This window comes from Emydura macquarii, unplaced genomic scaffold, assembly GCF_026122565.2.
Source record: "Emydura macquarii macquarii isolate MOO-44397 ecotype Brisbane River unplaced genomic scaffold, CSIRO-AGI_Emac_v2 contig_3530, whole genome shotgun sequence".
Classification (NCBI taxonomy): domain Eukaryota; kingdom Metazoa; phylum Chordata; order Testudines; family Chelidae; genus Emydura; species Emydura macquarii.
The window spans coordinates 1,183,101-1,210,665 of NW_027133667.1; the positions used below are offsets into that span (position 1 = coordinate 1,183,101).

General features: G+C 39.8%; 1 protein-coding gene and 1 non-coding gene across 3 annotated transcripts; one reads left to right on the top strand and one right to left on the bottom strand.

Annotated features, from left to right (window-relative positions):
• On the top strand, positions 1 to 27,384 carry NT5DC3 (5'-nucleotidase domain containing 3). 2 transcript variants are annotated; one of them, XM_067536123.1, is made up of 14 exons: positions 1 to 112; positions 8,696 to 8,880; positions 12,063 to 12,137; positions 12,601 to 12,656; positions 13,542 to 13,632; positions 15,397 to 15,534; positions 17,120 to 17,180; positions 17,438 to 17,540; positions 17,668 to 17,769; positions 18,829 to 18,910; positions 19,301 to 19,387; positions 20,640 to 20,780; positions 21,333 to 21,397; positions 22,456 to 27,384. In XM_067536123.1, exons 1-14 carry the CDS (start codon positions 61 to 63, stop codon positions 22,715 to 22,717), a joined length of 1,500 nt encoding a protein of 499 aa, XP_067392224.1. In that variant the 5' UTR covers positions 1 to 60; the 3' UTR covers positions 22,718 to 27,384. The 2 variants fall into 2 exon arrangements, with proteins under 2 accessions (XP_067392224.1, XP_067392223.1); XM_067536122.1 differs by having other exon boundaries at positions 21 to 112; positions 12,063 to 12,158.
• Positions 7,579 to 7,650, bottom strand: TRNAW-CCA (transfer RNA tryptophan (anticodon CCA)). Its single transcript has one exon. It is a non-coding gene; the product is annotated as a tRNA-Trp (tRNA).
• Positions 27,385 to 27,565: the final 181 nt, after the last annotated feature.

A 27,565-nucleotide genomic window follows, 5' to 3' on the forward strand; every position in this document is an offset into this window, starting at 1 on the left:
CGCTACTGCAGCAGCAGCGCCTCCCGGGCGAATCCCCGTTGCACCGCGGCCGCCCCGGACATGAAGAGCTACCTGTGGGCCAGCTACAAGGGGGCCAAGAAAGTGACCAAGGGTAAGTAGCGCGTGGAGCTCCCCCCGGCTCGGGAGTGGGGCTTCTCCCTGTCGTCCTGCCCCGGGCCGGGGGGCAGCTGCAGCAGGGCAAGGCTCTGCCGCCCACGTGCCAGGCTGCAGGGTGCTCGGGCGGATTCAGGCGCTGGTCCGTTTGATCGTCTCTTGCCAAAGTACATCCCAGGCTCCAGCTTTTTGGGGGTGCAGAGCGGTGGGCAGACGGGGGAGGAATGCAGTGAGCTGGGTAGTTCACCCCACCCACCGTTAATGCCCTCGGGGAGCTCAGCAGGGAGGACCTGGGGTCCTCATACAAAAAGCTTTCCCTCCCCCCCATGCAGCGAACTCCCTGGAGCTTGGTGCCTACCCGGGAAGGGTAAGGACCGAAAGTGCCTCTTGCCCGGATTTCAGCTGCTGCAGGGTGCCTGGGTCAGTGGCTCACATCATAAAGCTGGCTGCTTCCATAGTCTGAGCTGCTTACGTTTGCCTGTTATCAAGGGTGCTAATTGCGAAGTGGATGTTTCCTCATTAGGAAATAGAATGAGACTATTAAGTACTTCTCTGAAGTGTTCCTGATGTATCCCCTTGTTGTGTTATCAAAGGACCAAACGGGCATTTCCTGCTTTCAGAAGAGCATTCGTGCTGAAATCCAATGTGTTTTCCATCTATAGGTTTTAAGGCCAGAAAGGACGGTTATGATCCTCTAATCTGGCCTCCTGCAGGGCACAGGCCAAAACATTTCACTCAAAATAAAAATTGTGCTTTATCACTTCCTAGAGAGAGCTGGTATTATGTCTACTATATAAGACAGAATGAAAATAAAGTTTCCACAAGATAGTGGGTTCAGGTGGCAAATTGAAGGTAAACTGAGACCATGTTGAGTTTTTCTATCAAGCATACCCACTAAAAATGCATTTCGTTTTTACCATTTGGCGATGCTGCTTTTTGTATCTTTGTAATTGCCAGATGGTGTCTTTATACCATGGTGATTGTAACTAGTTGCAGATGGCTAAAGTATGAACCTGCCCCATGAAGTGACTGACGTGTATTATGCAGCTCCTCAAATACAATATTTTTAGTATGAGTATGATTTATGTGGATGGCTTTGTCTTCATGCAAACTGCAGTAGCCTCTTTTCACAGTCACCTGCTGTTAAATTATGGGTGATTTTTCACTCTTATCTTATCAAAGATAAGAGACTACATTAAAACTGATAGTGTGTCTGAAGACTGAACAGTCAACAAACGTTGGAATCATATTGTCAGGGCAGCATCTGTATTTTTCAGAGCAGAAGTACTGAAGCAACTATGAACCATTCTAATTAAATTTTTGAGCTAGAAGCTATTAACGTTAAATATTTAAAACTACTTTGGAAATAATGTTTTAGTATGGTGCAGCTCAGAGTTGGTAAAACTTTTTTATATATTTGTGTTGAAATCTGATCCATTGTAACAGTAAGCAAAATCAAATTAAACAAATAAAAAAAGCAAGGAGTTGATTTTGTGTGTGTGGTCTTTTTGTCTGAGGCCTCTTCTACAAAGGGGTCAGGTTCCAAAAATGTATAGGGAAGTGACATTTTAATGGGTTCTGTTTTGGCTACCAGTCCAATTAATTACTATTTAACCTCAAGACTGCTGCAGAGGAATGTCCCCACTTCTGGTAAATAATTAAGAAGTACTGAAGCAAGGGATCAACAGCTAATGACAAAGCAGGCTTGTGCAGAGTAACTTCAGGCAGTTTTCTGAAGATGAAAGCAGGCTTCACTGGGTAGGTCACTTTGAGTGCGTCTACACTGCAATAAAAAACCTGGGGCACCAAGTCTCAGAGTTGGGCTTGCAGGGCTCAGGCTGCAAGTGCTATAAAATTACAGTGTAGATGTTTGAGCCTGGGCTCTGACTCCTTGTGGGGTCTCTGAGCCTGGGCCCTATTCTGAGCGTGAACATCTTGACTGCAATTATATAGCCTCACAAGTCTGCGTCACCTGACCTGGGCCAGCCACGGCTGTGCTATGGGACTTTTATTGCAGCATAGTCATCCCTCAGTCTCTATGTGCCTCAGTTCCCCATCTGTAAAATGGGGATAATACCCTTCCTCATAACACCTGTGTGAGGTAGGGAAGTACATTAGGTTGTGAAGCTCTTTAAGATCTACTGATGAAAAGCCTTACATAGGAGCTAGGTATTTTATTATTTGGCAGCCTGGCTGTGTTGTTAGATGAGAATTTGAAGGCCAAGTGACAATCTCTCAGGTATATCATCATTCTATAAAACATGCCCTCTGAAGCATCTTACCATTATAAAATGTTGGTAGTGACAGAAAGTTGTTACTATCTGATGGCTATTTGGCCTATGTGAAACTATTTTGGTGGGCTCAGTCCATTTCCCTCTGCCCACATTATCATTTGGGGCAGGGGAAGCATTACCAAGGTGCACATGTCTGCAGCTTCAATGGGTAGGCCAATGGGATCTGGTGACCGACATAGAGATCATTCCTCAACGTCAGGGTTCAGGCATATTAACAGAAAGATGTGGGGAGGCTTGCCCTGTGCTGGCTATGCTGTAATCATTCTGGGTAATACTTTAGTCTCCCATCTTCAGAAATGCTAAAATCACATGCACACACACCCTGTCAAATGTATCCTTGCAGACACTTTTGCCATATGTGAGAGAGTTCTAAGGATAACTCTTGGGAGATGGGGGGACATTATTTTGGCAGCCCCTTTTATTTTGGATGTCTTCCCATTCCAACAGTTGTAGAGGTGGTGCAAAGATACATTCCACACACTATTCTGGATCTCTCCTCTCTGCTCTTTTGGCACTGCTTATCCATGTTGGTTGCACATCCCATCCAACAAATATCTTTAGAGGCATAGTCTCGCAGTGCTGCTGAGGAGATACAGCCTATGTTAGGGGAGGGAGGTCTGTAAATATTGGGATAAGAATATAGAGGCAGAGGGAAAGTATTTTAAGGATCACTTGGGAATTAGGCTATAACTAAGTACCCTATCTGACATTTAGTTTTTATTTCACTCTTAAGTCAGGACCGATTAGTCATCTTATGTTAAGTCATTTTGGCATAAGTAGTATGTGGCATGGGATATGTCAGGCAGGCAAAGTAGTTAATATCTAGAACCTGTTTATAATAGCTCTGTTTACAGCTTTCAGGCAACCATGAAATGTCTATAAAATGAACTGGATTCAGCAGTCTGCAGAATTTACTTAAATTGATATTTTAAAATATCAGTTTCAAATAATTAATATTGAAGCAATTGTTGCAATATTATTTAACTATTTCACTTAAAACCAAAGGTCTGACCACTTATGGTCCCTTGAATGTCACATTGCTTTTTGAAAGTGGAAGGGGGTGTTTGTTGTCTTCAGATTCTATTTGGATAATGACCTCATTCATTTTTACAAAAATTTCAGATGAATGTGTAAACTTAGTACGCTATTGTATACTTTTCCCATACACTGTTAAGGAGTTGCTGGACTTGTTTTGCTGGCTTGGGTTTTTTGTTTTTACATTCTGGGGATGAGTTCATTTCAGTGGCCGATAAAGCTTTTTATGTTAATTTAAGTATGGTAAGCTTTTAAAAGTCATTTTTGAATGAGATGCTGCATTGTATTTAAAATGTGAAACATAACGTAAACCAATGGACTTGTTCTTACTTTGCCAAAGTGAAATTGGGCACGTGTGACAGGCTACGTTATAGTATTTCAAAACACTATCTCTTCATCAGGCATCTTTGCAAAGTTGTGAATGTTATGCAGGACACAGGCAGCAGAAGCACTTGGATTAGAGCAGTGATTCCCCAACCTTTTTGGTTCAAGGGCCACAAATATAATTTTTACAGCCCTGAAGGGCCACCAGTCTCCGCCAGCAGCCTCCCTTCCCGCCACTGCAGCCAGAGGGAAGGAATTCAGCGAGGAGGATCTCCCATCCCCCTGGCTACAACAGGGAAACCATACACTCCACCTGAGTCCCTAGGCAGCAGCTCCTTCTTTTGCAGCCAGGGGGACAGGAGATCAGTGCTCCCCTCCCTCTGGCTCCAGCAGGGACCCAGCACCTAGGGACCCAAGCAGAGCACTTTGCCATGCTTCCTGCTACAGCCGAGGGGAGTGCTGAACTCCCATCCCCTTGGCTGCAACAAGAGCCTGCACTGGCAACACGCTCCGCCTGGGTACTTAGGCAGCAGTTGCCTTCTGCAGCCATGGGGGACGGGAGCCACGGGCCACTCTGAAAGACCCCGTGGGCCACTTTTGCTTTGTGGGCCACAGGTTGGGAACCACTGGATGAGAACATTACTTCTTTAAAAAGATTACTTGTCTTCCCATGCACCTATTCAGGTCAAAGGATTTCAAAAGAAATAATGAATGTTATTTTTCTAACAAAATATTGAGTGTCCAGATGCATCTCCATGGTCCCTACTGTTTGGTTTCACAGAGAGATTAGAGTAACGTACAAAAGGGAAGTATGTATGTGACAGAGCCTCCACACACCACTAGTCTGACACCTCTTCCTGGCAGCTCTGGGGAATAGCTCATCAGGCTGACACCCCTTCCCACAGTGAGTCACTCTCTCTTTCTGATTTGCAGTCCCTCTCTCACTCCAGGAACCACAGCTTCCTCTTCATGACTCAGCCCTCCTGCCAGGTCACTCAGTAGTTCCCCCCCTTCCAGGGTATATCAAAGTCTTTCCTTCAGCAGTCCTAGGCAGTCTTCCTATTCGCTGTCTCAGGTGTCACTCCTTCAGGGGCTGGTAGGGGAAACTGGGCCCACTCTCTACCCTGGGTTCTAGTCCAGGGACCCTCAACTAGCAGTTCTGGACTTCACTAGCCCTTACTGCTCCTTCCCTGGACTGTTTTCTGCCACTCCTGATTTCCCCCTAGAGTACCGGCTCCAAACCCTCTTCCAAGGAAGTGACTGCTGTCCCGATCTGTTTCCAGCCTCTTGGCTTTATAGGCCCTGCCTTTTCCTGCCCAGTTGAGCCAGTTTGCAATCAATTCCCTGCTCCCTGGCTCTTCCTCCAGGTGCAGCCTGTGGAGTTAATAGGCCTACCTGATCACCTTAACCCCTTCCAGTTCTGTCTGGGGTGGATACTCCATCATAGTGTATCCTTTCTCAAAGTCAAGGTTGTTTAAGGGGAGGAGCTTATGTTTACTTAAGACTGATTCCTTCTCTTAAAACAACCATTCACCAAAACATGTTCTCTTTAGACACAGCCACCCAAACACAGGTGTAAAATGAAGGATTCTCCCCACCTTTCCTTCTAGAACTAGAAGATAGTTACTGTTCTGTGTGGAGAGAGCTAGGGGTGGGATATGTGAACAGCTTATCTAATGCTCTACAATTGATAGAGAAGTAGACTTAAGCCTCCTTGTGTTGCTCTCCCAAACTTTTAAAATAAACAAGAAATGCAAATAGAGACTCATAATGTTAACTTACAAATAGGTGTGACATTTTTCTGGGCAAAAACATTGAGAAAAACAGAAGTAACTGTGGCATGTTGAATGCATTGTTGCTGAAAGAAAGCAAGGTCTTTTCACATTCCAGGGCTAGAAAATAGGGGTTAATGGGCACAATATCAATATTTACTTCACTGTTGTTTGGAAAGAATAATTATCTGTTATCTTTACCTTTCTGATTAAATGGCACAAGTGTACTATTAAAAGGATACATACACAGTTATCTCTGAAGCCTACTACAGAGTTTCAGATTGGGTCATTTCTTGTGTTGTTTTATCAGTAACATACCTGATTTTCTGCTGTATCTTTTGTATCTCTACGCACACCTGATGTGCTTGAAACCAACATTTAGATGGTTAATGCACAGCAGATGAGCTAAGTAATGGTGTGGAAAGAGGTACAGGCTAAAAGGAGAGGATGCTGGTGGTAAAAGCAAAACAAAATGAAAACATGTTTATGAAGGTGTCAAAAATGCATATATTGTGTATGAAACGGATCTCTGCCAAGTATGATCCTGAAACAAATCTTTTTCTTTATTTCAAAAGTAGTAGCAGAAGTGTGTGTGTGTGTGTGTGTGTGTGTGTGTGTGTGTGTGTGTGTGTGTGTGTGTGTGTGTGTGTGTCCGTCCAATATTGGGGATAGCCAAATCATCTTAATAAAATTATAGACAGCATTTTTCTTTGTTCCTGGTTGAGATTTAACATAAGAACGGCCATACTGGGTCAGACCAATGGTCCATCTAGCCCAGTATCCTGTCTCCTGACAGTGGCCAGTGCCAGATGCTTAAGAGAGAATGAACAGAATGGGGCAATTATTAAGTAATCCATCCCCTGTCATCCAGTCCCAGGTTTTGGCAGTCAGAGGTCTATGGACAACTAGAGCATGGGGTTGCGTCCCTGATGGTTTTGGCTAATAGCCACTGATGGACCAATCCTCCATTAATTTATCTAATTCTTTTTTGAGCCCAGGTATACTTTTGGCCTTCTCAACATCCCCTGGCAATGAGTTTCACAGGTTGACTGTGTATTGTTTGAAGAAATACTTTCTTCTGTTTGTTTTTAAACTTGCTGCTTATTAATTTCATTTTGTGTTATGAGAAGGGGTAAATAACACTTCCCTATCCATTTTCTCTGCACCATTCATGATTTTATAGACCTCTATCATGCCCTCCGCATTCATCTTTTTTTTTTTTTAAGATGAACAGTTCCAGTCTTTTTAATCTTTACTCATGTGGAGGTGTTCCATCCCCCTGATAATTTTTGTTGCCATTTTCTGTACCTCCTCCAATTCTAATATATCTTTTTTTGAGATGGGGTGATCAGAGATGCACACAGTATTCCAGGTGTGGGTCTACCATGGATTTATATAGGGGCATTATGATGGGTATTTTCTGTCTATTATTTATTCCTTTCCTAATGTTTCCTAACATTCTGTTTAACTTTTTTGACTACCACTGCATATCGAGCAGATGTTTTCAGAGAACTATCCATGATGACTCCAAGACCATTTTCTTGAGGTAACAGCTAATTTAGACCCCATCATAGAATCATAGAAGATTAGGATTGGAAGGGACCTCATGAGGTCATCTAGTCCAACCCCCTGCTCAAAGCAGGACCAACCCCAACTAAATCATCCCACCCAGGGCTTTGTCAAGCCACACCTTAAAAACCTCTAAGGATGGAGATTCCACCACCTACCTAGGTAACCCATTCCAGTGCTTCACCACCCTCCTAAGGAAAAAAGTTTTTCCTAATATCCAATCTAGAAAATAAATCTTTAATACCATGAAGATCACTGTGTAAGGGATTAGAACCCATATCTGCAGGGCCTATCACAGCAAATATTCCCACACCACCATCTGCAGGTTATACAGCACTATAACTTAGGAGTCAAGAGTAAGGTCATTGCATTCTTAAAGGGGCCACTAAGGGAAACAGCTACACGCTCTGCATAGCTTTGGAGAGGCTGCTCCTGCCAAAGGGATGAACAGGAACAATGACACCACAGCCTGACCCTGGTGTGATTTGCACACACAACCTTCTGATATGGAGTCAGATGCGCTACCATTGCACCACAAGGCCTGTTATAGCACTTTGGAAAAAATAATTCCAACCATACATACAATATGCATTATTTTGCACTTATCAGCGTTGAATGTCATCTGCCATTTTGTTGCCCAGTCACCCAGTTTTCTGAGATCCTTTGTAACTCTTTGCAGTCAGCTTTGGACTTAACTAGCTTGAGTTATTTTGTATTGTCTGCAGACTTTGCCACTTCACTGTTTATCCCTTTTTCCAGATCACTTATGAGTATGTTGTACAGCACAAAACCTAGTACAGATATTTGGGAGATCCCCCATTTACTTCTTTCTGTTGTGAAAACTGATCGTTTATTTCTACCTTTTGTTTTCATACTTTTTGACGCCCCAGAATGTGGTTAGCCTTTTTGCACAACTGTATCACGTTGTTGACTTGTATTCAGTTTGTTGTCCATTATACCCCCGATCATTTTCAGCAGCACTACCTACCACCTTGCTGGTTATTCCCCATTTTGTAGTTGGCATTTGGTATTTTTCTTCGTAAGTGAAGTATTTTGTGCTTATATTTATTGAACTTCATCTTGTTGAATTCAGACCAATTCTCCATTTTGTCAAGGTCATTTTGAATTTTAATCCTGTCCTCTAAAGTGTTTGTAACACCTCCCAGCTTGGTGTCACCTTCAGTTTTTATAAGTATACTCTCCACTCCATTATCCAAATCATTAATGAAAATATTGAATAGTACCAGACCCAGAACTGACCTCTGCAGAACCCCACTAAATCCTTCCTCCCATTGATAATTACTCTTTGAGTATGGTCTTTCAACCAGTTGTACACCCACCTTATAGTAATTTAATCTAGACCGCATTTCCCTAGTTTGCTTATGAAAATGTCATGTGCGACTGTCAAAATCCTTACTAAAATCAAGATCACATCTACTGCTTCCACTCTATCCACTGGGTGAGCAACTCTCTCATTACAAATATCTAATGATAAATGTCAAATTTAGAATATGTTACACGTGCAGATTGATATTATGCTTAGTATAAGGCTGGAATACTAACTCAATTGTTTTTTATTTTCTTCAGACTTGGTTCCTTCCATTATGAGTAATTTGCTGAATCCAGATGCTATTTTTTCCAACAATGAAATGAGTCTATCAGACATTGAAATCTATGGCTTTGATTATGACTACACATTGGTCTTTTATTCCAAACATCTGCACACTTTGATCTATAATGCTGCCCGGGATCTTCTCATTAATGAGCATCGGGTAAGATGAATGAAATAACCATATGTACATTTATCTGTAAGAATGCTGTAAGCAACTTCTAGTTGACAGAAGCCTAATGGCTTAGTCCCTGGTTGGCTCCCTTTGTTACATCTTGTTGCAGTAGCTGCTTAGAGACCACAAAGTTCTTAGTTCATAACTGCAATCACGTGCAGAATGCAGACAGTCCAGGAACTGGAAGGAAGACTCCGTTCTTATAGCTGGCTGTAAGTTAGCAGAGACAACTTGCAGACAGGATTCTTAATTGGCTGTATTTTAAGCAGAGGTCACTTAATGCACTATTATGAATGCAATTATCAATCTCTATTTGGAATATTTTACACAGCCTACTTAGACTGAATAGACACTGTAGCATTGTTCATTTCTAATACCATATTTCAGTCCAATGGTTAACAGCTATATATAAATATCTATAAATATCTCTGGACTAACAAACAATGTTAAAACTTCATAGGTACCATAAACACACACAACTTAGAGCCTCTAAAATTCTGTAAAATTTTGGTGGAAACTTCTGCATCATGAATTAGCAAATTGTATCAAGTGTCATATTTGTAATAGAAATTGACACATTGCAGTAGCAGTGGGATTGCATGCTTGTCCAATCTTCTTTGCTGTAGTGTTCTAAAGATACGCATGGCAGGAGATTCAGTATATGTTACTTTTATTGTGGGTGTAATATGTAACACTAACTAGTTGAGTCTTGAAATTGGAAACTAGTACTATATGGGTACCGGTAGTCATTGACAATATGATGTAATGCTTGAAGCCACCTGTTGAGATATATAGTTTCCCACAGGAATATATTTATTCAGCCCAAGGGAAAATAACTCTGTCTAACTCCAGTCTCTTTCTAGCTGCATTTTTATTGACCTTTATGTACTGTAGCATCAGAATTACCTTGTGGGTGTAGTTTTTTGGTGATAGAGGCCATATGATCCTATCTCAGTCAGTTTAAAGATGGCTCATTTTTAGCACTAAAATGTAATCTGTCTAGTATAAATAAAAATTGAAAATCCTGATGTAGGCATCATGGAATCTAGAAATATATTTAAAAGTAAATATCAAATGAATAGATATTACCCATGGAATAATCAATTTTATTAAGGTTTTGATTGGATTTGATTAACATACATATATTAATCTGGATTAACAAACCAGATAAAGTTTCACAAGGGGATGTGTGTCTGTAAAATAATGTACCTTATCTGGATTGTTAATTCATATTGGATTTGATATGAGCACTCTCACACTAAGAGCTGGCAGAAAGCCCAGAAAGAAAGTAATAATAAATAGCACAGTATCTAAGTAAAGGGAGAGTCAGATTCAAAGAGTGTAGGAGAGGAAGATGATTGGTAAACAGATGCTGTAAAAACATATGGGGAATAGAGTACAGCAAATAGAAAGAAATTTACATTGGAATATGATGACTGGAAGGTCAATGTAATGGTAAATCCATGAATGACCAGATTTAAACCCATGTAACGTTTTTCATTTAGCTTATGAAGTAATTATGTTTATTTAATATATAATACAACCAATCAATATGTATTTTATATCAAAACTCACATAAGTGACACTGCTCACCATAAAAAATAAATCTTCAGGACATTGAAGGATGCACCTTAGAATGGAAAGATAGTTTAGTTCACTTTTCATATACCCATGGGGGATGAGGAGAAGAAAAAACTAGTTACCATTATCCCTGCTTACTTTTAATAATCAGTTTTGTTCAGCATTATTCAGATTAGTGTGTACCTATTCTTATAAATGCCTAGTTATTGCTTCCTGTACTGTTGTTTTCTGGGACTTCTTGGCTATATTAATTCCAGGACATAACATGGTGAACTTGTAAATGTTACTTGAATTTGCTGTTCTGCAAGACGGTACACTTTTATAAACCACTGCACAGGGGCAAAGTTGCTGCAAGAAAAGTATTGTGTGCACAGCTATGTAACCCTAAGTATTGTTGTGTATGTAAAATATTCTAGATCTGTGGAAGAGACATAGATTTGTTTCATAAAGATGGCAAGATGTATATCTTGACCTCTTGAGTCACAAATATAATTGCATGGTCAAACTTCTATACTTGTGCAACTTCATAGCATTGCAGCTCCGTATGTCTCTTCACCAACTTCAGAAATAGGTGTACAGTAATGCCCATGCACACTTAGCCCACTCCAGTGCCAATTGGGAGTATTTCCATCAATTTAAATTGGCGCTGAATCAGACACCATTTGTACTTCTAGCTACTTGGAAAGTACTATTGTAAAATGTCTTCAGATAGGTCAAAGACACTAGTTCTCAATCAGGATTATTTCTAGACTAAGCCATGTGTCTTAGTACTCAGCTCAGAAAATAGATCTGTTTTAAGAAAGCTTCTGAAAAAATGTAATGGATGTAATTTAGGGTTGTTGGGATCATAGTATCTTTTCAGACATCTTTCTCATCTGGGCTAAACTTAAAATTTGGGTGCCTAAAATCAGGCACCAAATCCATATTTAGGCACTTCAGTGGACTGGTTTTCAAAGATACCAAGTATCTGTAGCTTCCACTGACTTCAGTAGTGCTGTATTGCACGTTAATTTTAAGTGACGTGGCACATCTTGGAATCAGGCAACTTAGATCGGAGTGTCTTCAACTCTAATGCTTCCAGTCAAACTTTTGTTTCTAATATATTGGCCTGTTGCTTCATAATGAACTGTATGTGAAGCCTTCATGCTAAGGGCAATAAGAAAGCCCTACTTTTTAATTTTAGAAAGGGTTTGAAAATTTGGGCCAAAACTTTTGAGCTCAAGTGTCTAAAAGCATTTTTTCCCTTTAAGCCCAATTTTCAACACTTAGAACACTTAGAAATGTCACAGAAGCTAGTGGGTGCTGCATGTGCTCATCTCCTCTGCAAATTGGGCCACTTTTCCTTAGATGCCTAAATTTAGGCACTCACATTTGAAGATTTGAGTCTTAGATCTTTTTTTCAGGTGTTCTTCCCAGTCATGTATCTGAGTTGTGGATACTTTCACGTATACATCACCACAATATTGAATGGCATACTTCAGTGAATGCTAAAAATAACATGTGGGAAGTTAAGCATTTTAGAATTGGAGGGGAAAAAATGTCTTGAGGTGTTTAAATACTTTAAATTAACCCTCACTTTTTGTCCTTAGTATCCTGCAGAAATAAGGAAGTATGATTATGATCCCAATTTTGCAATAAGAGGACTTCATTACGATGTACATCGGGTAGGTGTAAATAATGTTGGGGTGAGTTATATGATGTTGAATACATAGGTTATGAAAACAAATATTTTATAAACATCAAAGGTTTTGCCTTGTGCTGACATGTAGGCACTTTGTTCTTTTTCCCCCTATGTTTGTAGCAAACTTGAATTGTTTTAAAGACCAGTTTTGTCAAGGCTCTTATGACAAAGTTGGAAGAGAATAAACACAAACATGCCAGTATTGTTAGGGCAAGTTATTTCTTCATGATTGTAATCCCATGTCATCTAAGAGTAACACAGTTTCTAATGGTTTTTACAAGCTATGAATAAAATCCTTTGCCAGTTACTCTGCTGCTCTTTACAAAGGACCTTCTCATTCAAGTTCTTCTAAAATTCATCCATTTCTGAGCGAGGAATTCTTACTCGTGCATATAAGACTGCTTTTATGAAATGTCAATTGTCTGAAATTTGTGTTTTTGTTCAAGGCATTATTGATGAAGATTGATGCTTTTCACTATATTCAACTAGGAACAGTGTACAGGTAGGTAAAATTATTGCTTAGTTTAGTTCATATAAAAACACACTCCTTTTTCAGAATCCCTTGGACTCTCCTCTTAAAGCACATTTAAGAGTCAAGCTAATAGCAATGTAGTACAGAGTACATTTTATAATCACCTGCTGGAAGGCAGGGACACACAGGTGTGCGCACTTTGCTGGTTGAACTAGTAGAAGAGATTCTCTGTGGAGACCTGGCTGGTCACATGGTGCTTACTCAGCACCTTGTCCCTAGCTGCTAAATTTCATTTAAAGATGGCTATATAATGGCTGGTACAAAAATATTGGGGACAAATATATCCATCCTTTCCCCTCTGTATTATGATTTTGTATCTAACTTACTTGTCACAGTTCCTTAATTGTAATTTCAACTCAATGAGACTTAACTGAATTAGGGTTAAAAAGAAATCTGGTTATTACTTTAGTTAAGAAGGTTGCATTTTTGGCCTCGGTTCTTCAATGTCACATGGCAGAATAATCATTATCTGAGTCTCGTGAAACAAAGGCGGAGAGAGGGAATTACATTCTGTTGAGAAACTAGATGCTGTAACTGCTTTTTACAAGCCCTGGAAGCAAAGTTTCAATGGAGACTATTTAGTTTTTTGAAGAAGCAAAAAGAACTTTAAAAACTGGAATGAATTTCATGTGTGTCAGTTTGTTGAAAGGTTACTTGTTTTGGGATTTAGCAAGATAGTCTTTCTTAAATTGCAGATCAAGGTGTTTCTTATGGGAAACCATCTGATTGTATGATAGTATTGGTATTCTAAGAAGTTCATGATTTGAGTTTGTATATGCAGACAGGCTGTCATACAATAATTATCTGAAAATTCTGATTGGACTTGTAAACTGAAACTAATGTTGGTATTGCCAGAGGACTCCGTGTTGTCCCAGATGAAGAAGTCATTGCAATGTATGACGGTTCCCATGTCCCCTTGGAACAAATGAGTGACTTTTATGGAAAGGTAAAAACACAAACTATTTCTGTTTTAAAATTTATGAACTGAAACCCCACATGTACCACTGACTTGTTTTATGTTTTCAAAATGTTCCTGTTCCTATTTGTTATGTTAGTGCCTAGGGGCCCCGTTGTGCTAGGTGCTGTACAAACACATTTTAATGGACAATCCCTGCCTTGAAGAGTTTACAATTGAAATAGACAAGACAAAGAATGAGAAAAAAGTTTATCACCCTCATTTTACAGATGGGACCAGAACTCTAGAAAGATTAAGTGGCTTGTCCAGGGTCTCACAGGAAGTCTTTGTCAATGCTGGAAACAACCCAAATCTCTTGAGTCCTCATGTAGTACTTTAACTGCAAGACTTTCCTTTTTCCTGGTTAGTATGAAGGTTTAGTTCATGGTGTATCTGACTACTGCATAGACTCATTTGCTAGAAAGGCAGGGGAGGGGCCACCAAATAGATGTTGCCAAGAGGAAGCTTTCAGCAAGAATTTGACTTTGTGCGGAGGGAGGTGTCTTCTCTGGTGGGTCTATCACCTTCCTGTTTGTTTGACACCAAGTCGCTGTGCCTTCCTGTCGCCAAGAAGAGATGTATTAGACTCCTTTTGGGGCCCATGAATGTTGCCCCCAAGTCCACCAGAAAGCTCTCTAGAGCAGTGTGAAGTGCTGCTCCCCCAACTCCCTGGTGTTAAGTACTCTTCCTTGGTGCTCCGGTTTGCTCTTAGCTCAAGGAATTAAAAACTAGACTCTCTCAAATCTGGTCCCTTGCATGGTACTGTAGAGGCAGGTCCTGAATGTTTTTTGTTTTACATCCTTCATGGCATTGTGGTCTCAAAGGAGCCGTTCATTCTTCTGGTCTTAGCCTGCATGCAACCCCAAGCAAAACATATCCATTGGGTCTGCGTGTGTGGCCCTTTTGGAATGGTTGGGTTCATTATTTACTTCTGTATTATGTTTTCTCAAATGTTGGGAGATTTATAATGGTATTTGTCTTTTTAGGTCCTGTAAGAATTTATGTTCCTGGTTTTTGTTGTTGCAAAACCTTATTGCTTTTTACCACGTCTCTTCAATAACCACTTGAAGGAAGCAAAATATTTTGAAGTCTCAGGGCTGTTCTGCACTGAAAACTTAATCAGCATACCTACCTCCCTCAGGCGTGTGAAAAATCCATACCCCTGAGAGACATAGCTAAGCTAACCTAACCACAGGTGTAGACAGTGCTAGGCCGATGAAAGAATTCTTCTATTGATCTTGCTACCACCTCTTAGGGAGGTGGATTAACTATAGTGATCAGAGAACACCTCCTGTTGCTGTAGAAGTATCTACGCTTAAAACACTATGGCACTGCAGGTGTAGCACTACAGCTGTGCTGCTGTAGCGTTTTAAGTGTCGACATAGCCTAAGCTTGTATTACAGGTATCTTAGTCCTCTTTAGCCTATGCAATACATAGGAGAAGCAGACTGCAAAATTCTAGACAAAGGGGTCTGGGAGATTTCACATGACATCATCATTATTTAAATGAGCACCTAGCTTGTAAAAATGTGGTGGTGTTCCTAAATGTAATTACTGGTCCTTTAAATTAAAAGCAGAATGCTTCTAACTTCATCTTACTGGATGTGTGGGGTTTCCCTTTTATTACTGCAAGCAGAATTCTGCAGCTGTAAAATGCCAATCGTAAAAAATACATTTTGGCAATGAATCCGAAATGTTTGATTTATAGGATTTAGTGTTGATAAATATTTTTGACATGCATGTCCTTATTTGCAGAGTTCACATGGACACACGATGAAGCAGTTCATGGATATATTTTCATTACCAGAGATGACTCTTCTCTCTTGTGTGAATGAATATTTCCTGAAAAACAACATAGATTATGAGCCTGTTCATCTGTACAAAGATGTCAAGGTATTAACTTTATCAGAGATTCATGGGTGCTCCATAATTATACCTTTCTTTTATGACAACTCAAAGAAGTTCAATCCTCTTTGGTTCTGCTTTACAGAACTAGTAAAAAAAAAAATCTCAGCTTGTTATGGAGCTCTGGTTTCTTACAGAATAGTGCATTGCAATAAAAACTGCAAAAACCTATGGCCTTGAAAATCCTTAACTTGAAAGCTTTTAGAAGCCTTTTATTAAAATTCTAGTGTATTTTTTGGGGTTTGTGTCTGTCTGTAGATCTGGGTTGAAAGGGAAAGGGTGTAGAAATAAGACTCACTTCCATGTGAAAAATATTTGACTGGATCAGCAAGTGAAGCCAAGCTATTAGCTAGATAGTCCCTTCCAGCAAAGAACAGAAGGGCCAGTGGGAAGTCAATATAAAGTGTCCATGCCTTTATTTTTGGGGGGTATCCTCAGGCAGCAAAAAGTTGAGAGACTCAACTCTCCTGAATCCTAGTGAGGTATCTAAAAACTTAATTTTGAAAGAGGAAAAGAGAAATGTCATGATGTAATGTAGAACCAGAAAAAAGTCCTGGGTCTCTTCTGTCTGGAACAGCTTGATGGTGATTCTGCCAACTCTAGCCTACTTAAATTTTAAAACATAAAGAGAAAAGTTAGTTTTTTTAAAAACACTACTTTTCTTGTATCTAGTCCATGATTACAGTTCTAAGGTAAAACCTACAACTGTGATGTTGTGCCACGTATGTGGGTGATGTATCTAAATGTACATTCTGTCACCTTTCCCCATTAGACAAGAAACATTTTTGACAAACTCTGTAGCTCACATGTAATTCTTATGACATTGTCAGGCTTCCATCTCTTTTTTTGAGAAGTTCTGAAGGTTTCCCAAAGCTACAGTTTTTCTCTAGCTTCTGCCTCAATGTGTAGGAATCTTTGCTTTATCTCCTTTCTAAAAAGATCTAAATTATTTGATAGCTCATAGTGTTATCTGTTGAGAAGTCCAAGGGTGTAACTACACTAGTGTGGAAATTGCAGTAACACTGACCCATTAGGAAGGTTCTTGCATAGCTCAAGCTGAGGAAAGTAACCAAGTGCCTTCAGAGTTCTTTTTTGTTTCTTTGCTTAAACTTCCAGCTTCTTTCATCTGCTCATAAAATATCTCTCATTAAATGACAAGCTAGTTGGGAGTGATCTTAATCTGAGGCGCTATAATACTTCAAGTTTCCTCAGAAGGAAAGGCATGTGCGTCACTCTGAAGGTCAACAAAAATCTGTTTTGACTAGCACTCTACGAAGGGCCTTAGGACTGCATTACCCTGAAGGGTGCTATGTAAATAAAGCTCTTGTTGCAGTAAGTTTCAAACTTCTGGGAAGTATGAAATTGATCTTACCTTGGAGTAGAATCTTATTCTTAGCATAGTGGTGATGTTCTAATAGTGACGGTCACATGGTAACAAATTGTTTTTTGGTGCAATAAAGGGCATAGATCAGATACATTAATTGCTATAAAAGCAACATACAGACATAGAACTGTGATCAGGGTTTTCATATTTGAAAGACTCTTTTATTAGTGCTGTATCAATCTTTGACAGGATTCAATCAGAGATGTCCACATCAAAGGAATAATGTACAGAGCAATTGAAGCAGATATTGGTAAGTACTAGTGAGATTACATGTAGGGATAACTCTCTTTTCTCCATAATTTTGTTGTTTCTTTCTCGCTTTCTTATAAAACTTACAAATCCTAGGTGGGGGGAGGATATTTTGAGCTTCAGATGTCTCTCTTGGACTTTCTTCATTAAATACGACCTGCAGTTATCAAATGTTCAGAATGTTTTTCTAGTGAAAGCATTAAAGTATTCTCTTTAAATTGATGTTCAACATAATATTAAAATTAATATTTTCCCTAGAGAAGTACATCTGCTACGCTGAGCAGACCCGTGCAGTGTTAGCAAAGCTAGCTGATCATGGCAAGAAGATGTTTCTCATCACAAACAGTCCCAGTAGCTTTGTGTAAGTTTACTGGCATTTACCGCTTTACTATACTTTTAAAACGTTTACATCAGCGTAGTTTATTGTTTTGTTAATATAAGCTCACTGCTTCCATACTTCATTGTTAATGCTGCTGTGCTTTCTCTAGTGAGAAAGGTATGAAGTTCATCGTTGGAAAGGACTGGAGGGATCTCTTTGATGTAGTCATTGTACAGGCTGACAAGCCAAGCTTCTTCAATGATAAGAGAAGGTGGGTGTCTCGCTAATATAGCGTGGCTCAAGGGATTCACTCCATGTAAGGTTATGTAACACATTATGAAATATTTTAAAGTATCTCTATGAAAATACAGTTGCATTTGAAACCCTGTTTTTATAGTCCTGAGCTAATGCAGGATTACAAAATCCTGAAGCCTGAATTGGCAGCTGATAGTCTTAGGGAGTAATTAGTTCCAGTATCTACTACAGTACTGCTGGAGTGAGTAAATGGAACTATCCTGCAGTCCTATCACCTGATCTTAGAGTGTGTTTGAGTGCTCTCGTTTTCCAAGTCAAAAGGGCTCTGCACTTTACAGAATCAGACCTTGAGTTTGGAGATGTTCTTACTGATCTCTCTTGCATTAGGTGAGAGGCATTAAAGAGCAAACTGATTTGGCTGGAATCCTTGGACTGCCTCTTGCTGAAGCAAACAATGTGGAATGTGCCATTTGATATGCATATGTACCTGCTTGTCTTAAAAATTCCTTTATACTTCTGTATAGTTTGGAGGGATTTTCTTCCTTTGCCACGATGTTTTTTTTTTAACTACTCTGTTCCTCTGAATACAAAAATAAATAGAATAAAATAGTACCCTGGTAGAGGAACTAGTTGTAGATATTCCCTTTGCTTTGTGTGTATAAAACAAGGTATCTTGCCCATCTTTCATTTTTAATTTTTATTCTCTTCCCACCTTAATCTTGGTTTACCAGTGGCATAGTGCCTCTGAGCACGGAGGCTGATTCTCTGGCCTTAACTCTGGATGCTCATAAAATTTAGGTGAAAGCAAACAACAGTTAATGTTCTTCTGAGCAACTTTTCTTAAACTTTGGTATATCAAAGTCAATATAATATAAAATACATTGGCTGCACCAGGCTAAAGCTAAAGTTTGGAGACTCATTTTAGTTTTGAGAGAGATGGGTGTATAATGAGCACATTCTCCTTTTTTTTTTCTAATTTGGAATTATTTATATTTTCTTCCCCCCGCCCCAACTTTAAAAAGTGGCAGCTTTGCTATGACAGTGTGACAATTCTGTATAATTCTGCTGTTTTTAGACCTTTTCGGAAGGTGAATGAAAGGGGAGTGTTGCTTTGGGACAAAATTCATAAATTGCAGAAAGGCCAGATTTACAAACAGGTACACTTCCAATATATCCTTCCATTACTTAACTAGATTTCATATCCAGTTCCTAGACTCTTATGTTTCTGTAGCCTTCATAATGGTTTTTTAAATTAGTTTAATGTAATGAAGGTAATTATATTGGTAATAGAATAATTTTTTAAAACATCCATTATTGGAGATGTAGATTTTCAATATATACTATATTATGTTCATTTTAAGTGTAATTGGCATGCATAATTTAAGAGCTATAGTATTTAATGAAACTGAGTATGACTCTGTAATATTTTCATACCGTAAAATATTTTTTAGATTTGTTTTTTAACTTGTCAGATTTCCTCAGTGTTCATTAACATGAATGTTGGATGTTACTTTAGTACACACACATTTTGCTGTTTGTTTCTTCAGGGTAACTTATATGAATTTCTAAAGCTTACCGGCTGGAGGGGTTCCAAAGTTCTCTATTTTGGTGACCACATTTACAGTGATCTGGCAGTAAGTAACTGTTTTCTTTTCTTTATAGTGTTCCATGGAAGCAAATGCCTTTTCTGCCAGATTTGAAAAGTGATTCAGTATTACAAACATTCAGTTGATATTCCAGAATATTGCATTTTAAAACAGCTAGGTAAACAAAATCAAACCACATTACAGTAATAAAAATTGAGACAATTAAAAACCACTTCCTGAAAAGGATGTTGATCATCATTCCCCATCTGCCTTGTAGCTTTTAGCTAGTCTACAAATTGTTAAGAACAGCCATATAAGCCTGCGCGCTTGATACAGGCACTGTTTGTACCATATGTAACAGAACTTAATGCAGATACCCTGAAGTACAGGTTATTGCTGGTTTGGATGTCATTTACAACCAACTGTAATAAGGGATGAAAGAACTAATATTTTGAATTTCACTATTTACAACATCTAGTTTTATGTTACACTGTCAATTACAGCCACAAAGTCTCTACCTTTTTCTCCTGTTGTGCTACACAAGTGAAATCATGTACTAACTAACGGATAGCTCTATATTAGATGCCACTGCTTCAACGTTTTAATTGTCTTCTGATTGTTGCCGCATGTGGCTTCCCTTACACCAATTGTTCTCAATCTTTTCTGTTCCATGATGCCATGTTACAACCAAAAAAAAAAACAAAACTTCAGGACTCCCCATTCTGTCTTGTCTTATAAGGGCCCAAGTTCAGCAAAACACTGCAGTACATGCATAAATATTTTGCAGAATTAGGGCCAAAGAAAGAAAAGGACAGTCATGTTCCACTCAGGTGCAGTGGAGGAGGGAGCTCAAGGAACTGGTTGCAATTTCCTGCTCCAGCTCCTATTATCCCTGGCAGGAGTTCAACTAGCTGGGGGCCTGTAATGGCCCTTATGTCACTTGAGGTTATGTTTAGTGGAGCGCTGTCCTACCTGCCTCGACATACCTCCCTTTCCTCTTATGCCTCCTTCAGCCATATGCCAGCAGAGTTTCCTTGTGCAAGAGGGGTCTCCTACTGGCCAGAATCCATTCATGTTGTGTCACCTGAATCCGCTCCCTAGTTTTGGAAAAGTGAGATTTGAAGCTTACTGTGAAATTAAACCTGCAAGTTGGCACAGTTGAACCACTGTATTTAATGTTTTTGCTTGCATGTAAGAAGCAATTTAATTAACATCCCTTTGGGCTAAAGAAAGGCAAGGAAGTAAATCTCATTTCTCTTAAGACTTATACTTGCTTTTTGCAATTCTTGTTGGTAAATAGGATTTGACCCTGAAGCATGGATGGCGCACAGGTGCAATTATTCCAGAGTTACGATCAGAGATTAAAATCATGAACACAGAGCAGTATGTTCAAACCATGACCTGGCTACAAACCCTGACTGGATTATTGGAACACATGCAGGTTTGTTGTGTGTGCATGGCTTTTGTGTGTGTATGTTTAATAGCTTTTATTTAGCACAGAGGATTCAGCCAACTCTTTAAGGGTTTGAATTAATTACCTTACAAGTGTTTTCAGCCTGACTTTAATTTTGTTACTGTTAAGCTTTCAAATCTGATTGTAGATGCAATCATTATTGCAACTGCAGTTTATTTGATTTGCCAGTTTACTCACAAACTCTTTTATAAAACACACCTGCACTGAAAGAAAATATATTTTTGTTTAATCAGCAAAAACATTTTTTGTAATGGAAAGTACACTAAACCTGTACTATGGCCTTCATCTTGTGTTGGTGAATATGAAATAATGCAGATTTTTCCATGTCCTTTCCGTTTATGATGATCACACTTGATTCTTGACACTTCAGATTTTTTTCAGTGCACTTACGCAGCGCACCAGCGTTACCTTTTTAAGCAGCATTTTTTTCTTTTCCATCAACAAATGAGCCTTTCCTTTAATGAATTCTTATTTTGCAAGGGTATGTTTATTTACTTGTTGGGCACATTTATATTTCAGGTTCACAGAGATCCAGATTCACAAATGATTTTACAGGAATGGAAAAAGGAAAGAAAAGAAATGAGGTAAGAAAAGAACATTCAAATACTTGATGTAATCAAAAACATTTTTTTGGACTTTCCCAGTTTTTTCCAGAAATCTATATTTGCTATAATAGCTATTGATATGGATAGGAACAAAAATGTATATTGATCTTCTACATGCCTTTCATGCAGCTTCTGTTCCCTAATGGTCCTGGGCACATCTGAATTCCTTCCCCATGTGCCCCTGCAGAGCTCTGTTATCTTCTTCCCGCTCCACAACACATACATTATGGTCCCACATGAATGGCCTGAGTTATCTTCATGTTCCTCCCACCCTGGTCAACCATCCCCAGACTCTGTATCTTTCCCTCCCCTACATTCAGCTGCTACCTATTGATAAAAGTTCCATAAGGTAATCTTTGCATACATCAAAACCATATTTCTCCAATAAGGGGAATAGCAGTCTTATGTTTAATTTAAACTTCAAGAGACCGATGTCTGAGAAGTCAGAATCTGTATGTAAGAAACGAATTTTTGTGGAGACTCTTGCTGTTTAGTTAGAGAACTCCCAAAACAATTAATGGGAGATGGAGAAAGCCTTTGGAACCAATTAATGCTGCTCCTTAACTGCCTCTTCTAGTCCCATTTCCAAAAAGACTGCTATCTAATCTCTTCCAGTTGGGAAAAATGGTGTTTGGGAAAGACTGGCTGGGATGCAGGAGCTCAGAAGTGGGAGTTTAAGTGTGGGAAATGGAAATTGTTAAGATAAGGACAAAGGTTTCTTCTGTGTCTCCTCCTGAGCCCTTCAAAATAAATGTTGGAAACGCTGGGGATCCGATCTTATGCCATTGGTTTCAGTGTGTGTGCAAGATCAAGGTCTTCATTATTAATCACACTAAGGATATTTACTAAATTACATATTGTCACGTGAAAATCCATGAAATGCTTTTCAGAACAAGTTTAAGTGGCTTTGAGTCACAATACTAAGAGAATAGTACAAATAACTCATTTTATGTTACATGTTCTATTTATTTCAGATGTTGGGTTATCTAAACTGATTAAAAAGTTGTCTTTTTTTTTTTTTTCATGTCTGGTGACAGGGAAATGACCAGAAACTTCTTCAACTCGCAATTTGGGAGTTTATTTAGGACTGACCAGAATCCAACCTATTTCTTAAGGCGTTTATCTCGATTTGCTGATATTTACATGGCATCGCTGAGCTGTCTCTTGAACTATGATCCCAATTACACATTTTATCCAAGGAGGACTCCTCTGCAGCATGAACTCCCTGCCTGGTCAGACCAACTGTGCACTGGTACATTCAGAATACCCTTTCTGCAAGAGATGGTTCAGGTCAAATAAGATTTGGGCTTGTACATGGGTTATTTTATAGTCCCCCTAAATGGATGAATATACCCATCAGTAACTATCAGAATGTAGATTTTTCTTTTTAAGCATCTAGTACATTTAACTATCTTGATTCAGTTACTGGACTTATTTTAACTAATGGAGCGAGAATTCATATATAACTGGCCTCTCCTTTCCTATATTGCTCCTGGGGAATTCTGCACCAAAAAATTAAAAATGCTGCATGTGATATTTTAAAATTCTGCATATTATATTTGTCAAAGTAACACAATATAATCATGCCAGTTTCAATTACTTTGGTAAATTATTTCAAAATGTCTGTCTGCAATAGTACAGACAAGAAAAAAGGTTCAGGAAATGTTTTTTGACAAATAGATTCCTCACTAGGTGTGGCGGGGCCAGTGTGCCCTGTCCCTTATTGGAAGCGGGGTGAGGGAAGCTATAGGCCTGCAGCTACGGCTCAGATGTTTTTAATCCCCAGGTGGTGTTGCCCAATGGAAGGAGTCAGTATGGCAGTCTCAGACCTGCAGGTAGAACAAAGCCACCAACAGCCTAGGAGCTTAGGTCCTCAGGCAGTGTGAGGCAACAAATGGTTTAGAGGCTCAGGCAGGACGGAGCTACAAGCATTAGAGGGGCATTAGCCTTCAGGCAGGGCGTGGCTGCAAACACAAGCCACCTGACAAAGATGGGGAGGCTACCACACCCTGGTTGGTGTTGGCAGTGGGGGGGACCCAGGCCCAGCCTATTCCATCGGGTCACAGCCCAGGGCCCTAACAGTGGTAGAAGGTTCCTTCACTGGGTCAACGGGGATTCCACCGCAACAAGCTGAGCGAGCCCGACCCAATGGGTCATCTCCCTGGGCCACTTCCTACCCCATCCCCTCGGGTGGCGGTCTGGGCGTCCCCGGCATCTTTGGGTCCCCTGGCTTGAGCAGCTCTGACCCCTCTTGGGCGTCTTTTGTCGTCCTGGCATATGCCTGGGTCTTGATGCGACTGGCTGTCATGGTCTGGAGATTCTGCAGCTGGATCTGGCAACCTCATCCTCCCCCTTCATCAGTCAGCCCTGACTGAGCTGAGTAGCTCCCTTTTATACCTGGGTTCCAGCCAGAGCATGCCCAACCAGGGCCAAGGAAGCCACGCCTCCTTGTCCCACAGGATGGAGTTACCCCACACTGACCCAGCAGGGGTTAAGTGTCACGAAAGCTTATGCCTGCAGAGATTAAATTGGTTAGTCTTTAAAGTGCTACAGGACTCTCGTTGTTTTTGCCGTCACACTAGGCATATTAATACAAAACTTTGAGTAATTTATTTAAGCGACAATACAGAAATGTATTTCCTGCATCCCTCAGAAGTAATGCAAAGGCGTGGAGGGAGTTGGGTAACGGAGGAGCTGAGTGAGAGGTAAGTTGCTGGGAAGGAGCTTGGGAGTGAACCTGGAGGGTTGTTGGGTATGGGTGGGAGAAGTATGGAACAGTTTTTTGGCGGGGAGCAGAGAGGGGGGGAATTGTTAGGGAGTTGGGGAGCCTTCCCCACGCAGACCCTGGCTGACCCCTAGCCTCTCCCATTCAGTCAGGCACATCTGCCCGTCCCCATGTGGCTCTGCACGCCCACTCAGATACCCATCCCTATCCCTGTGCGTCCCTGCATCTCCACCCAGCCACCCCTTCTTCCCCCGTCCTCATGTATCCCTGCACCTCCGACTCACATTCAGCCCCTGGCTCAATGCTGTCACCCCACTAGCTCCTGTGCTCCTGTCCCAATCTATTCACCCCCAATAGTCCTTCTGAACCCCAGTCTGTGACACCCCAGCAGCCCTGTGTCCCCGCTCTGTCCATCCCCTCCATACATCGTGCCTCATTACCTGGCCCTGTGGGCATGGTGCTGTGAGAAGGCAGCCTCTCTCCCACCCTTTCCGTGGCTGGCTGCTCCAGCCCGTGAGCCAGCTGCTCTCTGTTCTGGTGCCACAGTTGCCCCTGGTAGATGAATAGTGTAATGCAGCTCCTCTCTGGCAGAATCTGTTTTCTGCAGGGGGAAAAAAAATCTGGATGGGGACATGAATTGTGCGTGTGCACAGTGGTGCAGAATTCTCCCAGGAGCACTCTCTGTATAAATCCTCTTAGAAATAATGACACTTATGCTTGAACATCAAGGGGAAAATAGACCCCCAAAACAGAATTGGCTGGAGAGGAAGATTTGTTTTTTCATATGGAAACACATATCTGCAACCTTGTGGTTCACAAAGATACAAAAATATACATCCTATCTCTTCTGGTGCTTGTCCGATGGAGCTCCCACCTGGTGACTCCAATGCATCTTGACATTACTGAAAATCTTAAGTTCTATTGGGAGTTCAGAGAGAGAAACACACAATTATCAAATAGTTTACTTTGATAATTGGGCTCCTGGAAGGTATCTCAAAGTAGGAACCTTTGAATATTTAGGTCCTAGTTCTCAGTGAAATACTATGAATGTTCAACTAAAATGCAGCTTTTTTTCCCCCTCCCCAACGTTGAAGTGTCTTACACATATTCTGTGTTACAGGATGTTCAGCCTTCATCCCACATTTGATGTAGACTTTCATAACTTGACTTTTAAATTTCATAATAAACATGCACTCTTGGCAAATGAGTTACAAAAAAAACAGAAAGAGGAAAAAGAAAAATGAAAAGCAAAACCATCTGATTTTGGTTTTAAACCTCCCCCAAGGGGGAAGGGGGAAGGCTAATTAGATAAAGTGAAATAACTGGGGCTGTACAGACTAGCAAAGGGGCTTTATTTGCTTAAATTACTGAAATTCTAGGTAATAGATGAGCAGTTAATTTCACATTGTATAGTTCCCAATGTTTAAGACTGTGCGAAATTCAGATAAGCTTCAGCGGAAAGGGAGCATCTGCTGAACATGTTTCCTCAAATAGGCACTTCAGTGAACAACTATAGAAGTTTCTAAGCATGGTTTTTCCCTCATCTGTGACTGAAGGCAAAAACCCAATGCTTCCCTGCCCAACTACTTCAGAACTCGCATAGCCTGACTACTTTTAATATTTACTATGTTTTAGTTCTAATTTTAAAAAGTATATTAAAATATAATTAGCTAAATATATATGAAAGAATTATTCTTAGTTTCCTTTTAGGGCATATTTGCTTCCAGTAATGACCATCAGGTAAATGAGCTTTTGGTGACCAAAAGTGTTTTTTTTTTTTTTTAACCAGTCTGTGTTCATGTTGGTGTGCACATGTTTATAATAGCTTTCATATGCAATATTTTTCAAATTTTAAAAAGCATGTTTGTAAAATGAACATTTTAAAAACTGCTTGCACAAAGCCAGTATAAGTCTCCTTTAAACCTGGATGCTTGAAATAAATCTATTGCTGGCCATGGAGGTTTAATATGATAGTGTTGTCTGCAGTTTTCTCTAGCTTGGTTTCCAACTCTATATGCAACATTTCTAGGGTGTTAGGTATTTGTTTATACATATGAATAGACTGTACTTGACTTGAAATGCATGAGTTCCATTGACTATCCTACTGTTGTTTGTTGGAGAGAAGAATAAACTTCCACTGGTATTTAATCTAGCTTTATCAGGTGAATTGTTGGCTGGACTGGACCATGCAAGATCTAGTTAACTTTATATTTTACATATCTTGATATCTAGTCTATTTTGTATGCTAAAATTTGGAGGGACGGGGAGAATCCCAATTTGCCATTCATTTGTTATCAGGCTAAGATGGAACAAAACTTGATGTTACTGTACATAGCACCTTTCATATTCCAAAGGATCTCAAAGTGCTTTACAAAGTGGTGATGGTATTTGTACTGCAGAGCATAAATAGATTGAGACAATAAAGACAATATAATTTTTCCATCTGACTTAGTACTAGCAGATACTAGTTAATGTCATATTTTAAAAATTGAGTGGTTACATTTGTCAGAACACTTTGATGCTTATGGCTGTCAGCATTAACCTTTGTTGCCTAATCTTGTAAATCTAGGTAAAGAGTGAGTCCTTCTGAGCAATTCAAGCGTGTGTTAAGCAAGAACAGTGAAATTGTGGTGTGGGAATATTTTATCCATCCATTTACATTGCACTTTGTTTCAAGATGAAAAACTTCAACCAAACTTAAAATACAGTAAAATGTTACGTTATGTTTGGTGCTGATTGCTTTAAGAGCTGTGGGAAAGCAGCTGCTATGATTTCTTTTTATTTATGTTGCATGACACTTTTAGTTACAGGGGATGAGTGTTCAAGCAAACTGTGTACACTATGGATTTAAGTCAAGTGTTTCTGAAGCATATTCCTATATTTATATTATCAGTGTTAAAGCACTCTTCCTACTTCAGCATAACTTTAATTTTTTTTTTTTTTTTGGGTAAGTGCTTCAGAATTTTTGAGCGGTGTACCTCCTACTTTCCCTATTAATTACCTTCCTTAACACTGCCACATCACTTACCTTATGCAGATTTTACAGCATGCTTAAAATGCAGTATGTCTATATTAATTTCTGAAGTATATTTCAGCTGAACCAGAATGAAGTGAATTTGTCTATTGTTTAATCTAAATCAGAAGTCCAAAAATTAATAGTGTGGTTAAGAAGTTATCAGAAAATGTTACTTTATGTGAAGAATATTTAATGATTGCTACAAAAATAAATGATTGTATTTTATCTGGTCCCTCAGAGTCTTAATCTTTCTGATGATGAGGAGGGGGTAGTAGGCAGCTTATTAGCTGGGCCCACTAAGTGGAAAAACTATCCTAGATATTTTTAAAATTCAGTTTAAGTAAGAAAGTGTTTGTGTGGAGAAAAGGAAGGGAGGAGATAGACATGAAAATAACTTTAGTGTTTG